The sequence below is a fragment of the Haliotis asinina genome, chromosome 7 (assembly GCF_037392515.1).
Source record: "Haliotis asinina isolate JCU_RB_2024 chromosome 7, JCU_Hal_asi_v2, whole genome shotgun sequence".
In the NCBI taxonomy this organism is placed as follows: Eukaryota; Metazoa; Mollusca; class Gastropoda; order Lepetellida; family Haliotidae; genus Haliotis; species Haliotis asinina.
Genome location: NC_090286.1, coordinates 65,705,723 through 65,720,844, shown reverse-complemented (window position 1 = coordinate 65,720,844; position 15,122 = coordinate 65,705,723). Strand labels below are relative to the sequence as shown.

The following is a 15,122-nucleotide window of genomic DNA, read 5'->3' as shown; positions in this document are numbered from 1 at the left end:
GCAAATAACCTGCACGAGATCAGGGCTTTGGCGTCTACAATGGCCCTCCATCAGAATTGCACAGTACCGCAGATCATGGAGGGCTGTTTCTGGAAGTCATCAACTGTCTTCGCCTCCCACTACTTGAGGGACTTGGCAGTTGAAGACGTGGAGGGGTTACAGTCATTTGGTCCACTGGTGGTTGCTCAGCAACTTACCTGACCGTCCGCCCATTAGGTAATAACGCTGTTACTTACCGTTGGTCTTAAGATTAACCTCACCCCCAGGGTGCGTCGGTTTTTCTTTGGAGTTCTATTGGGTTACTCTTTGTCCTGTTCCAGGTGTTATCCTGAGACCGTTGGCATTGGCATGTGCACTGTTTGCTGACGGATGGTCCTCCAGAGTCCACACCACCATCCATCTGTCGAAGCCATATTATGCATAAGACCTATGGTAAGGTAAGTTAAAAAATTATTAAAATCTAAATATTTTAGATATTTAAATACTTACCTACCATATGGCGGTGACTCCCTCCCAACGCTGGATGCTCCTCCCCACTTTGGACTCTTCGGACCTTCTGGTTGATGGTAAAAGTGAATTTTGGATTCTGCACTCTTGCGCGAGTGGAGAGATCATGTCACTTCCGTGACTACATTCGTAGATTACATGAGGTAGCCATCGAGGGGATGGCGAATCAACGACTGTCTGATCTCGTTTGGCATAGCTTGAGGTAATATGCATAAGACCTATGGTAAGGTAAGTATTTAAATATCTAAAATATTTAGATTTAATAAACTTGTCAACGAGTACAAGCATTTAAAATCTCTAGGATCGGAAAGAAGTTGTTTGTTGCGTATTCCTGTGACCAAAACCGAATGGGCAACAACACCTTCTCAGTAACAGCCCCAGTTCTTTGGAATTCTCTTCCCCTCAAACACTGTTCATCCTTTCGAACTCACTTAAACATCCTTCAGAATCCTAATGGTAACATTCCATTCCACAAAGGTAACTGTTATGATACTGATTTTGAATCCTCACTTTATTGCATTCATGTATCTTGGATTATTGCATTCATGTTTTATTGCATTCATGTTTCTTGGATTATTACATTCATGTATTATTGCATTCATGTTTCTTGGATTATTGCATTCATGTATTATTGCATTCATGCATCTTTGGTTTGTTTCAGAAGCACCTAAGCCTCAGAGAGCACCACGGCAAAATCGGCGGAACAAATCTCAAGGTAAACATTGTTAATGTTTCCTAATCAGTATTGAAACTCCAGTATGTTGAAGTTTAAGTAATTGAAAAGAAGTGACCAGCTTTGTAATTTTTAGCATGATCAAGGCGTCATTGATTACTGCCTTTTTATCCCCCCAGCATGTAATGAGGGGGGATATAGTCGACACCTCGTCTGTCCGTTTCTGTCCTATGGTTGTGCCTTTTGCTATTTACAGATTTTTGACATTTTTATTTTTTGTGTTTTTCCATGAAACATTTGGGTGTCAGTCTAATGGTGGGGTGGGTTTTGTTTCCGGAGCAGAACTAAAAAAACATGAAACATGTTTCTTCAAAACTTGGTAGATATATCAATCAGAACCTGAAGTGGTGCCTTTTGCTATTTACAGGTTTTTGTGATTTACATTTTTCTTGGTTTCCTTGGAAACGTAAAACTTGGTAGATATGTGTGGCAGACCCATAAGTGGTGCCTTTTGCTGTTTAAAGGTTTTTGTAATTTATCATTTTCCCAGTTTCCAAAGAAAGGATTTTGACTTAAACTCAAAATGGAGGGATGGGCTTCATTTCTGGAGCTCGAAAACTTTCACCCAAACTTGGCAGATATGTGAGGCAGACCACAAAGTGGTACCTTTTGATATTTACAAAGTTTTGAAATTTCTATTTTTCCCGGTTTCCATGGAAACAATTTGGACTTAGTCTCAAAAGGGAGGGATAGGTTTCATTTCCAGAGCACAACTCAAAATCCATTTGATATCTTTCAACAGATCTTGGCAGATATATGAGACAGATCTTGAAGTGGTGCCTTTTGCTGTTTATTGCATATATGGCATTTATATTTTTTTATGATTTCTATGGAAACGATTCAAACTTAGTCTGAAAAAATATCAAGTAACCTTCAGATGATATGTCCTTTCAAATATATGGGGGCCGAGGGCATATGTCATCTTCTGATGACTCTTGTCTTGACAAGATATCTTTGGTATTAAAATGTGCTAGGTGCCTTCCATCCATCTCCGTGCCTTTATCTTTCTCTGAGCAAAACTTTAAAACCATTCAATATTTCTCCACATAGATAGATCTGGTGGTGTACTGGTTCCTTTTGGTAGTTTGGGTATTCTGAATAAAGTCTTTTGGGTGTTTCCATGGCAAAAAGTTTGATTTTGACTGAAAATAATGGTAGTACTCTTTTCCAGAGCAGAACCCTAAAACTGTTCAATACTTCTTCACCACGCTTGCCACATAGATTGGTCTAGTGGTGTACTGGTGCCTTTTGATAGTTTTGGATTTCTGAATAAAATATTTTTTTTGCGTTTCCATGGCAAAAAATTTGACTTAGACTGAAATTGGTGTAGTGCTCTTTGCTGGAGGAGAACTCTAAAACTGTGTGTTATTTTTTCACAAAACTTGGTACAGAGCTTGGTCCACTGGTGTACTGGTGCCTTTTGGTAGTTTTGGAATTCTGAATTATTTTTGGCGTTTCCATGGCAACAAGTTTGACTGAGGCTGAAATTGGTGGTAGTGGCCTTTTATGGAGCAGAACTCTAAAACTGTTTACTATTTCTTCATGAAACTTGGCACATCGATAGATCGGGGGATGTACTGGTGCCCTTTGGTAGTTTTGGTTTTCTGAATTAAATGTTTTGGGCATTTCCATAGTAACAAGTGTGACTTCATCTGAAATTGATGGTAGTACTCTTTTCTGGAGCTGAATTCTGAAACCATTCGCTGTTTCTTCACCAAACTTTCTACATAGGTGCAGTGGTGTGCCATTGCGTTTTGATTGTTTTGGATTTCTGAATAAAATATTTTTTGCAGTTCTTTGGCAACACATGTGACAGAACTTTGAAATCTTTCTTTACTCTCCTTTAACTTTTCTATATACTCACCAAAACATTTTGCATAATCATAACTTGTGGACATATTCATAAAGGATATTTTGTCATTGCAGGGGATAATGATGACTTTGTCTTCTTGTTGCCATTTGTTATGTGTTCATGTTCGGATGACCTTATTGTCTAACCAGTGGCCTGTTTTGTTTTTTTCCATCTGCTGTTCCGTGTGTCTCCAATGTCCTCCATCTGCCTGTTTCTGCATGACAATGTCTGGCGCATGTAAGGTAAGGAGATAGTGATAGCGATGAAACTAGCGACACAGAGTCTGATGCTCCAGATACGGGGAAAGGGAAAGCTTCAGGAAAGGGGGAGACTCTGGTGGAGATATGTCAAATAGACCATCTAAAACAATCAAATACATTATCAAACATTTCTTCAAAGGCTCACATTGGTAGTATTTCAGAATTAACCAAACCTGTTTCCTTTGGGGCAGGTTTGTCTCTGGCTGACCTTGCTAAAGGCTATCAAGGTCAGTCAGGAGTAAAGGCCAGTCATGATTGGATTAAGAATAATGTCTGTCTCAATTCTAACATTCCAAAGCTTTCAGGTGTAACTGAGGCATTCGGTGAAATGAAAGTTGATGAAGCTCAGTTTACATTATGTCATAAAGGGGAAGGTAGAATTCAAAGTCCCTCTTTTAGTTCAACTTCAAGTGTTGGATCAGACTCAGGGTTGTCATTATCTCAACTTGCGTTGATGCATCAGCAGCAGAAGCTGACCCAATGCAGCCCTCAAACTCCAAGGTCAGAGTCATCCTCCGGGGATCCAGCATCAGTTGATGGTGTGTCCAAGGAGACTCCAGTGCCAGCTGGGATCAACATCAGTCAGGGCAGACATTTCAAAACTGTCACTGGAAGTCCCAGTTCTAAGAACTGTAGTTTAGGTTCAGATTCGTCACTATCTCTAGCTGAACTGGCATCCAGACACCAACAGACACATTCCAAGGGAGGCTACTCTCCTTCCTCGTCTTTGGCTGCACTTGCTAAACAACATTCTCCAACTAAAAGTGCTGGAACTGTTTCCTTGTCTGTGCTGGCTCAGCAACACAGTTTGTCCACAACGCAGGGATCAGGGAGAGGGTTAGCGTTACAGGTGCCTCTTTCTAACAAGTCTGCAGGATTGAGTGGCCTGGGTAGCTCCATGCCAGGTCTGTCTCTGGCTCAGTTAGCCAGCAGTCACAAAGCAACACAAAGTACTCAAGGTCCGGGATCCATGACTACTGCTTGTGCTCCTGTGAAGACTGGGAGTCAGTTGGGTGGTGTCTCTCTGGCAAATCTTGCCAAGGGTCATAGCCATTCTGATCAACCTAAGCAATTACCCATTGGTAGTACACCTAAGTCTGAAGGAACACTTTGCCTGTCAGATTTACTCAAATCCAAGGTGACTGTCTCAGGATCTCAGCAGTCATCTGTAGATAGAACTCCAAGTCCAAATGATACCAGCAGTGGCTTCACGTCAGTTCAAGATGAGATATCTCTGTTAGTCAAGGTCAAGTGTGATGTCACATTACAGTCTACACCATCAATCCTCGGCAAAGCATTGTGTTTACTGAAAACTAGGAAAAGGAAGGCTAGCAGTTTTGATAAAGTTAATTTGAAGTATCCAAGATTCATGTATGCTGTCCAGGCCAAAGGTATTGAACATCCTTCTCCAGTACATAAGAGAGAGGTGAAACTGTTTGACTTCTCAACTCCTTCCCCTGATGACCTCGTCTGGCAAAGACAACAGGGGGCCTTCACTCGTACAGGGGAAAGACATGTGTCTAGTTAGCATGGCCAGTACTACATGGGGCAAGAATCAAGCTCGTCTGGACCACCCCCTGGAACCACTGTCCTGCAGAGGTGCAGTGATGGGGTTACTGTCCGCCTGCATTTGCAGTGATCACGTGCTTGTTTTGGTGGCGATTGTAAGATCGGTGTTAAAAATCTAGTCACCATTTGTGAAACACGAACAGTATTAAATATTTACATTTCATGAATGCACAGGTACTGATGGTGATATACAAAAAGTTTCAAGTTTCTAGGTTAAACATGAAGAAAGCAATCATCGATTATCGGCAGATCATATCTGTTCAAGTAGACAAATACTGATTTTATGTCAAATATATTTCCATTTTTCCTATGAATGACAGAGTTAATAGGTATCACCAGTAGTACCCTCTGTGAAAAGAAGTCATTCAGATGAAAACTGAAGAAGTTATTGTACAAAATGTAAATCTCATATTCAGTGAAGTGATCGCTGGAGTACAGTGAACACATAATTCAGTGATTGGAAATTTGGAATATGCAGTGATCGGAAATTTCTGTACACTTCTTCTGAACATTTATAGAAGATATTAAATAAGTAGGTTTTTCGATGTAACAAAGTATATTTTCAGTCAATTTCAGACCGAGCAACACGAATGATAGGATTAGATGAGGATATTGCCCTTCTATGGATGACTTCTCTGCAGTTGTCAATCACTGTGTGCAGAAACACGGAGATTTGAAAATAGGGACGATGACCATAAAACTTAACAAAGGCAATAATTCATATTTACCAAGCCTACACATATGACAATGTATATCAAGCCAACCTGAGGGTACTAAAAAGACATGTCACATCTGCAAACACAAAAATCTCTAGGCATAGTACCTTAAGCCACAGCTAGTTCCCTGAGCAAGAAAGCGAACCAGAGACACATATTCAGGATGTATTGCCAAAGTGTGAAAATCAGTGATGTCATTTGGCGGAAATATGCATCACACTTCGACTTTCCATTAACATACTCACAACTACTCACAGAGATTTGTTGTTGACCAGCTGATCAGTGGTCACCACACAGACAAATACACACGAAAGGTTTCCTCAATGTGGAGTAGATACGATCAATCCATGTATCATGTGAGACGTGGAAAGAGAACAGTTTGTAGTTTTTGTGCTATTATATTCTCTGAATAATTTTCATAAGACGTATTCAGGGATATTTGTAGTTCCAAATATATTAATGGAATTACACGCCATTACTGGTGTTGTGAATTTGGTTTTACACTGCATTTAGCGATATTCAAGCAATTTCCCATATGGGAAATTGAACCCCGGTGTTCGGCGTGAAGAGCGAACGCTTTAACTTCTAGCATACCCAACCACCACAGTAATGGTGTTGAAGGAAGGCTAAATTCACCCCAAAATCTGCTAGCGTCATTGATGAAGGGCCAAGCTATTAGTAACAACAATTTTCAAAAGTTGTAAAATCTTCGTTTTTATTCCCCTAGCATGTAATGCGGGGGCATATAGTTGACGACCTCGTCTGTCTGTCCGTCCGTCCGTCCGTCCGTTTTTAGACCAAAACTGATAGATACAGTAATGTCAACCTACAGTTGTGCCTTTAGCTTTTTACAGAGTTTTGGCATTTGTGTTTTTGTTGTTTTTCCATGGAACGTTTTGGTCTTAGTCCAATGGTGGGGTAGGTTTGTTTCCGGATCATAACTCAAAAAACGTTGCATAGTTTTTCCACAAAACTTGCTAGATATTATCAGTTAGAACCTAAAGTGGTGCCTTTTGCTATTTACAGGTTTTTGTGATTTCTTATTTTCTCGGTTTCCCATGGAAATGTTTGGACTTTGTCTCAAAGGTAGAGGTGTGTTTCGTTTCAGGAGCACAACTCGAAAACTTCTCAATATCTTTCAGCAAAACTTGGTACATATGTGTGGCAGACCCCAAAGTGGTACCTTTTGCTATTTGCAGGTTTTTGTGATTTATCATTTCCTGGGTCTCCATGGAAACAATTTAGACTGCGTCTCAAAATGGAGGAAAGGACCTCGTTTTCCGGACCACAACTCGAAAACTATTTAAATATCTTTCAGCAAAACTTGGCAGATATTTGAGGCAGATCACAAAGTGGTGCCTTTTGCTATTTACAAAGTTTTGGCATTTTTATTTTTTCTGGTTTCCATGGAAACAATTCGGACTTAGTCTCAACATGGAGGGTTGGGCTTCATTTCCAGAGCACAACTCGAAAACCATTTGATATCTTGGCAGATATATGAGACAGATCTTGAAGTGGTGCCTTTTGCTGTTTACAGATATATGGCATTACTTTTTTCATGATTTCCGTGGAAATAAAACAGACTTAGTCTAAAAAAGCATCAAGTAACTGTCATACGATTTGTCCTTTCAAGTATATGGGGACCGGGTGGATATGTCATCTTCTGATGACTTGTTTCAAACAAATACAACTGGGTTTTTTACAAACCTTCTTAACAGTATGGAAAAACACATTTAGTTCTTTAATGTGCAATACATTCTGTTTCAAATGACACACGTTTTAATCAACATGTCGACATGGAAATCAATTTGTTGACACTTGCTGAAATGTGTCAGACCTAGACTAATGTTTAGATAATCATAATTTTGATGGCAACCAACAAACCTATTATAAATTGAAAAGGAGCCCTGAGGAGACCAGGGATTCTGAACCAGGGGAAATTTAGACTTGATTCATTTAGGACTTTTGCATTGCAGGGAGGCTAGGATGTAGGGAAAATAATGTGGTTCAGGGACTGTGAGAGTGTCAGACCACAGGCCTGGTCAAGTTCAGCAGTAGGTTGCTATCCGCATTTATGTGAGTCAGTATGCTGTTGTTAGACTGTGGCAGAGATTTCAGGAATTCAAACTAGTCAGCAGTCTTAGATGATATTCACATGATTAACGCTGCGTTATTACACCGATTCCTTAACGCAGCAGATCTTCCAACAAAACACTTCAATGTTAACAATGGAAGGATATCCAGGAGCACCATTCGTCGACGGCCGGACTCCGCTGTAGGCTACATGCATTTCGTCCACCGCTAACACCACGTCACAGGCAAGGGCGTTTGAGATGGAGTAGACATCACGGCCAGTGGTCTCGTGTGCTCTTCACGGATGAAAGCAGATTCAATTTGTTCATCCATGATGGTCGGCAGAGGACAGGCAGACCAGGCATTGATTGTTTCTCCTCCCCATCTCCCACCCAGGATTGATGTACCCTCGATGTTTGTTAATGTTCCCTATGTTAACTTAGCCAAGAAAAACAAATTTAGAGTTATCTAACTTATATCGATAATTTCTGTATATCATACGTGATTCATTGTAACTCGAGATTACTACAGTGAAGTACCAAATGAGCTCGGCATTCCCAGCGGCGGGGTACATTGGAAATGTTACCCACTTTTAAGCAGGGTACATTGAAAATAACAGAAAAGCGCTCAGCCAGTCACAAAGCGACATCTAGGCGTGAAGTGTGATAATAAATATTATGATGAGACTCTTAGTTCTATCATTTCTAAGAAACGTTTCTAGGCTTGTGTTAGGCTATACATCGTTTGACTCTTTATTAATGACTACTATAGTCCGTTTGGCACAAAAGAGGACCATGAATTGCAATCTAACTTGGAAACTGTTAAACCTAGAACATTCAGTGAAACGCTGATCATAATCAAATCATCATACCAACTCTGTGAGGATATTTTTGTCCTAAAAATGAAAAAAAGTTGTTTAACAATCTATCATTAAAATACTCACATAGTTCACTGTTACGAGGGAGGAATGCATAGAAACGGAAAGCCAGGTGTTCGTGAAGCACGTGTAATTATTTTATTAACTTGTGCTGTGCTGTTATTTTTTCATTAACCTGTGCTGTGCTGTCTGAATCCTTTCTCGCACAATAGCTAGGACTTTAATTTCTGATTCTATGCCAATAAAGCTAAGATCCAAACAATGTATATCAGTCATCTTCACTTCTACATGGTCCATGCGCATTTTTGAAAAGATTGTACGATACCAATCACTGCAAGAAAAAGTACGACCACTGCAAGCTTGCACAGTGGGTGTACAGTCATTGGACCCCAATCACTTCCCGATCACATTTAGATAGATAAAATGAATATTATGCATTCAGTAGGGCAAAGACGTCACATATTTGTGGAAAAATGTATGATTAACAATATTGGCTCATAGAAATACTGCAAAATCAAAGCATTGGGAAATAAATTTAGTATTTGTCTATGTGAAAAGATATCTTCTGCCGATAATCGACGATTGCTTCTTTCATGTTTAACCTAGAAACTTGAAACTTTCTATGTATAACCACCACATCCAGTCCATTCGTGAAATGCTAATATTTCAACCATACTGTTCATGTTTCACAAATGGTGATTAGATTTTTAACACCAATCATACATTCACTACCAAAACAAGCATGTGATCACTGCAAATGCAGACGGACAGTCAACCATTACTGCACTCTGCAGGACAGTGGTTCCAGAGGGTAGGACAGGTAGTGCGGAAATGCACGTTTTATGTTAGTGAAGAACTGGTACTAATTCATCTGTTCCATTACTACACGTAGCAAGGAGAGACGTGTCTAATTAGGCTGCATGTTGCTAGGAGATACTTGTCAAGTTCTGGTTAGAAGAATGTCTTATGAGTGTGAAGGAAGTTGCATTCCCTCTAGAATAGTCCTGGCCATGAGCAGATGGGTGTAACATGTTTTACATAATTAGTCTGAGTGAGAGGACTTGTGTCAGTCATATCCTCTTTAGTGAAGTTCACTTGGACCGTAGTATTCAGCAAAGTAGAATATGAACAGAAATGGTTGTATGTAAAGGTGTTTAACATTGTGTAGATTGATGCTAAATAAATGAATAATACTTTTGCTTGATAAATGAATAATATCAAAAGCGTCATAAGTGCTATGTGATAAAATGTGTTTGCATGTTTATTGATCTCATTTGTAACACTGTAAAATTGTAAATTTGAACTGGAGGCTGTTTATCCCTTGCAATGTGGTTTGCAGGGGGTATTAAAATGCGCTCCGTCCGTCTGTCCGTGAGTCTGTGCATGTGTCTCTTCCGGATCAGAACTTTAAAACCATTCAATATTTCTTCACCAAAATTGGACACATAGATAGATCTGGTGGTGTACTGGTGCCTTTTAGTAGTGTGGGTATTCTGAATAAAATGTTTTGAGTGTTTCCATGGCAACAGTTTTGACTGAAATTGGTGGTAATGCTCTTTACCGGAGCAGAACTTTAAAACCGTGCACTATTTCTTCACCAAACCACATAGATTAGTCTAGTGGTGTACTGGTGCCTTTTGGTAATTTTGAATTCTGATTGAAATATTTTGGCATTTCCATGGCAACAAGTTCAACTTAGACAGAAATTAGTGGTTGTTCTCCTTTCAGGAGCAGAACTTTTTCATTACTCTCCTTCCACTTTTCTATATACACACCAAAACATTTAGCGTAGTCATAACTTGTAGATGTATTCATGAAGGATATTTTGCCAGTGTGGGAGATATTGATGATTTTGTCGTCTTCTTCTTTTTCAACCTAGTAGAATGCAGCTGGTCCTGTACTCAAACACTCAGTTTGTCATAGGTTACTGGCAGATCACGTGGAGGACATGTATAATCTTACAGTAGATGGAATAAACCTGTCTGTCTGATGATTTGATGTCAACAACAGGGTGTCTCCACTGCTCAGGTTACTGGCAGATCACGTGGAGGACATGTATAATCTTACAGTAGATGGAATAAACCTGTCTGTCTGATGATTTGATGTCAACAACAGGGTGTCTCCACTACTCAGGTTACTGGCAGATCACGTGGAGGACATGTATAATCTTACAGTAGATGGAATAAACCTGTCTGTCTGATGATTTGATGTCAACAACAGGGTGTTTCCACTACTCAGGTTACTGGCAGATCACGTGGAGGACATGTATAATCTTACAGTAGATGGAATAAACCTGTCTGTCTGATGATTTGATGTCAACAACAGGGTGTTTCCACTACTCAGGTTACTGGCAGATCACGTGGAGGACATGTATAATCTTACAGTAGATGGAATAAACCTGTCTGTCTGATGATTTGATGTCAACAACAGGGTGTTTCCACTACTCAGGTTACTGGCAGATCACGTGGAGGACATGTATAATCTTACAGTAGATGGAATAAACCTGTCTGTTTGATGATTTGATGTCAACAACAGGGTGTCTCCACTACTCAGGTTACTGGCAGATCACGTGGAGGACATGTATAATCTTACAGTAGATGGAATAAACCTGTCTGTCTGATGATTTGATGTCAACAACAGGGTGTCTCCACTACTCAGGTTACTGGCAGATCACGTGGAGGACATGTATAATCTTACAGTAGATGGAATAAACCTGTCTGTCTGATGATTTGATGTCAACAACAGGGTGTCTCCACTACTCAGGTTACTGGCAGATCACGTGGAGGACATGTATAATCTTACAGTAGATGGAATAAACCTGTCTGTCTGATGATTTGATGTCAACAACAGGGTGTCTCCACTACTCAGGTTACTGGCAGATCACGTGGAGGACATGTATAATCTTTACAGTAGATGGAATAAACCTGTCTGTCTGATGATTTGATGTCAACAACAGGGTGTCTCCACTACTCAGGTTACTGGGAGATCACGTGGAGGACATGTATAATCTTACAGTAGATGGAATAAACCTGTCTGTCTGATGATTTGATGTCAACAACAGGGTGTCTCCACTACTCAGGTTACTGGCAGATCACGTGGAGGACATGTATAATCTTACAGTAGATGGAATAAACCTGTCTGTCTGATGATTTGATGTCAACAACAGGGTGTCTCCACTACTCAGGTTACTGGGAGATTACGTGGAGGACATGTATAATCTTACAGTAGATGGAATAAACCTGTCTGTCTGATGATTTGATGTCAACAACAGGGTGTCTCCACTACTCAGGTTACTGGGAGATCACGTGGAGGACAAGTATAATCTCACAGTAGATGGAATAAACCTGTCTGTCTGATAATTTGATGTCAACAACAGGGTGTCTCCACTACTCAGGTTACTGGCAGATCACGTGGAGGACATGTATAATCTTACAGTAGATGGAATAAACCTGTCTGTCTGATGATTTGATGTCAACAACAGGGTGTCTCCACTGCTCAGGTTACTGGCAGATCACGTGGAGGACATGTATAATCTTACAGTAGATGGAATAAACCTGTCTGTCTGATGATTTGATGTCAACAACAGGGTGTCTCCACTCCTCAGGTTACTGGCAGATCACGTGGAGGACATGTATAATCTTACAGTAGATGGAATAAACCTGTCTGTCTGATGATTTGATGTCAACAACAGGGTGTTTCCACTACTCAGGTTACTGGCAGATCACGTGGAGGACATGTATAATCTTACAGTAGATGGAATAAACCTGTCTGTCTGATGATTTGATGTCAACAACAGGGTGTTTCCACTACTCAGGTTACTGGCAGATCACGTGGAGGACATGTATAATCTTACAGTAGATGGAATAAACCTGTCTGTCTGATGATTTGATGTCAACAACAGGGTGTCTCCACTACTCAGGTTACTGGCAGATCACGTGGAGGACATGTATAATCTTACAGTAGATGGAATAAACCTGTCTGTCTGATGATTTGATGTCAACAACAGGGTGTCTCCACTACTCAGGTTACTGGCAGATCACGTGGAGGACATGTATAATCTTACAGTAGATGGAATAAACCTGTCTGTCTGATGATTTGATGTCAACAACAGGGTGTCTCCACTACTCAGGTTACTGGCAGATCACGTGGAGGACATGTATAATCTTACAGTAGATGGAATAAACCTGTCTGTCTGATGATTTGATGTCAACAACAGGGTGTCTCCACTACTCAGGTTACTGGCAGATCACGTGGAGGACATGTATAATCTTTACAGTAGATGGAATAAACCTGTCTGTCTGATGATTTGATGTCAACAACAGGGTGTCTCCACTACTCAGGTTACTGGCAGATCACGTGGAGGACATGTATAATCTTACAGTAGATGGAATAAACCTGTCTGTCTGATGATTTGATGTCAACAACAGGGTGTCTCCACTACTCAGGTTACTGGGAGATCACGTGGAGGACATGTATAATCTTACAGTAGATGGAATAAACCTGTCTGTCTGATGATTTGATGTCAACAACAGGGTGTCTCCACTACTCAGGTTACTGGGAGATCACGTGGAGGACATGTATAATCTCACAGTAGATGGAATAAACCTGTCTGTCTGATGATTTGATGTCAACAACAGGGTGTCTCCACTACTCAGGTTACTGGGAGATCACGTGGAGGACAAGTATAATCTCACAGTAGATGGAATAAACCTGTCTGTCTGATGATTTGATGTCAACAACAGGGTGTCTCCACTACTCAGGTTACTGGCAGATCACGTGGAGGACATGTATAATCTTACAGTAGATGGAATAAACCTGTCTGTTTGATGATTTGATGTCAACAACAGGGTGTCTCCACTACTCAGGTTACTGGCAGATCACGTGGAGGACATGTATAATCTTACAGTAGATGGAATAAACCTGTCTGTCTGATGATTTGATGTCAACAACAGGGTGTCTCCACTACTCAGGTTACTGGCAGATCACGTGGAGGACATGTATAATCTTACAGTAGATGGAATAAACCTGTCTGTCTGATGATTTGATGTCAACAACAGGGTGTCTCCACTACTCAGGTTACTGGCAGATCACGTGGAGGACATGTATAATCTTACAGTAGATGGAATAAACCTGTCTGTCTGATGATTTGATGTCAACAACAGGGTGTCTCCACTACTCAGGTTACTGGGAGATCACGTGGAGGACATGTATAATCTTACAGTAGATGGAATAAACCTGTCTGTCTGATGATTTGATGTCAACAACAGGGTGTCTCCACTACTCAGGTTACTGGCAGATCACGTGGAGGACATGTATAATCTTACAGTAGATGGAATAAACCTGTCTGTCTGATGATTTGATGTCAACAACAGGGTGTCTCCACTACTCAGGTTACTGGCAGATCACGTGGAGGACATGTATAATCTCACAGTAGATGGAATAAACCTGTCTGTCTGATAATTTGATGTCAACAACAGGGTGTCACCACTGCTCAGGTTACTGCATGCAGGAGTAGATGCATGGATGGTTTGTCGTCATGGAGATGCAGACCTGCTTCCTCTGGATCACATCATGTACATACAGTAATCTTTGTGCTAGAGACTGCTGTTTACACTAGGCCAGCAGGGTTTTGGTCTGGTGTATTAATCATGTTTAAGATGACACAAAGACCTTATTGATGCTCATTATTGATGCTTTTGAACATGATAAATGAATTCCTTAACACTCATATTTTGAGGGATGGGGTGTCTTTTGTTTTAAGGTACAAGCATCCTTGATCAGTTGTCGTCATTCTATTTCTGTAAATAACCTACACCCATCTGACCACAGGGCTTCAGTTTACTCTGATTTTAATGATGCATTCCAAACACACACCCTATAGTTTCATCACTGCAGCATGGACCGGGCCAGATGGCACTTTGGGGCATGACTGTTCAGTGTGCAGGTGTGGCCCAGATGGCCCATTTCTCTGGGACATGACTGTTCAGTGTGCAGAGATGGGCGAGATGAACGGGCCCTCTGGGTTACAACTGTTCAGTCTTCAGAAATGGCCCAGACGGCCCAGTTCTCTGGGTCATGACTGTTCAGTGTGCAGAGATGGCCCAACCCTCCAGGTCATGACTATTCAGTGTGCAGAGATGGCCCAGTTGACCCAGCCCTCTGGGTTACGACTGTTCAGTTTGCAGAGATGGCCCAGTTCTGTGGGTCATGACTGTTTAGTGTGAAGAAATGGCCCAGCCCTCTGGGGCATGACTATTCAGTGTGCAGAGATGGCCCAGATGAACGGGCCCTATTAGTTTGCAGAGATGGCCCATATGGCCCAGTTTCTGTGGGTCATGACTGTTCAGTGTTGATCCAGTTGACCCTGTCCTCTGGGTTACGACTGTTCAGTGTGCAGAGATGGCCCAGCCCTCCAGGTCATGACTGTTCAGTGTGCAGAGATGGCCCAGATGACCCAGCCTTCTGTGGCATGACTGTTGAGTGTGCAGACATGGCCCAGTTCTCTGGGTCACGACTGTTGAGTGTGCAGACATGG

At 41.1% G+C, this 15,122-nt stretch overlaps 1 protein-coding gene across 2 annotated transcripts in view; it reads left to right on the top strand.

Moving 5' to 3' along the window:
* Positions 1–15,122, top strand: part of LOC137291720 (HBS1-like protein) — a 46,570-nt gene that overhangs the window by 14,015 nt on the left and 17,433 nt on the right. Inside the window, exons 5-6 of one of the 2 annotated variants that reach the window (XM_067823183.1) lie at positions 1,169–1,222; positions 3,340–4,921. In XM_067823183.1, the coding sequence (XP_067679284.1) occupies positions 1,169–1,222; positions 3,340–4,880 (1,595 nt within the window). In that variant the 3' untranslated portion in view covers positions 4,881–4,921. Of the gene's footprint in view, positions 1–1,168; positions 1,223–3,339; positions 4,922–15,122 lie in introns of those variants that run through there. The other variant, XM_067823182.1, reaches the window with a different exon arrangement.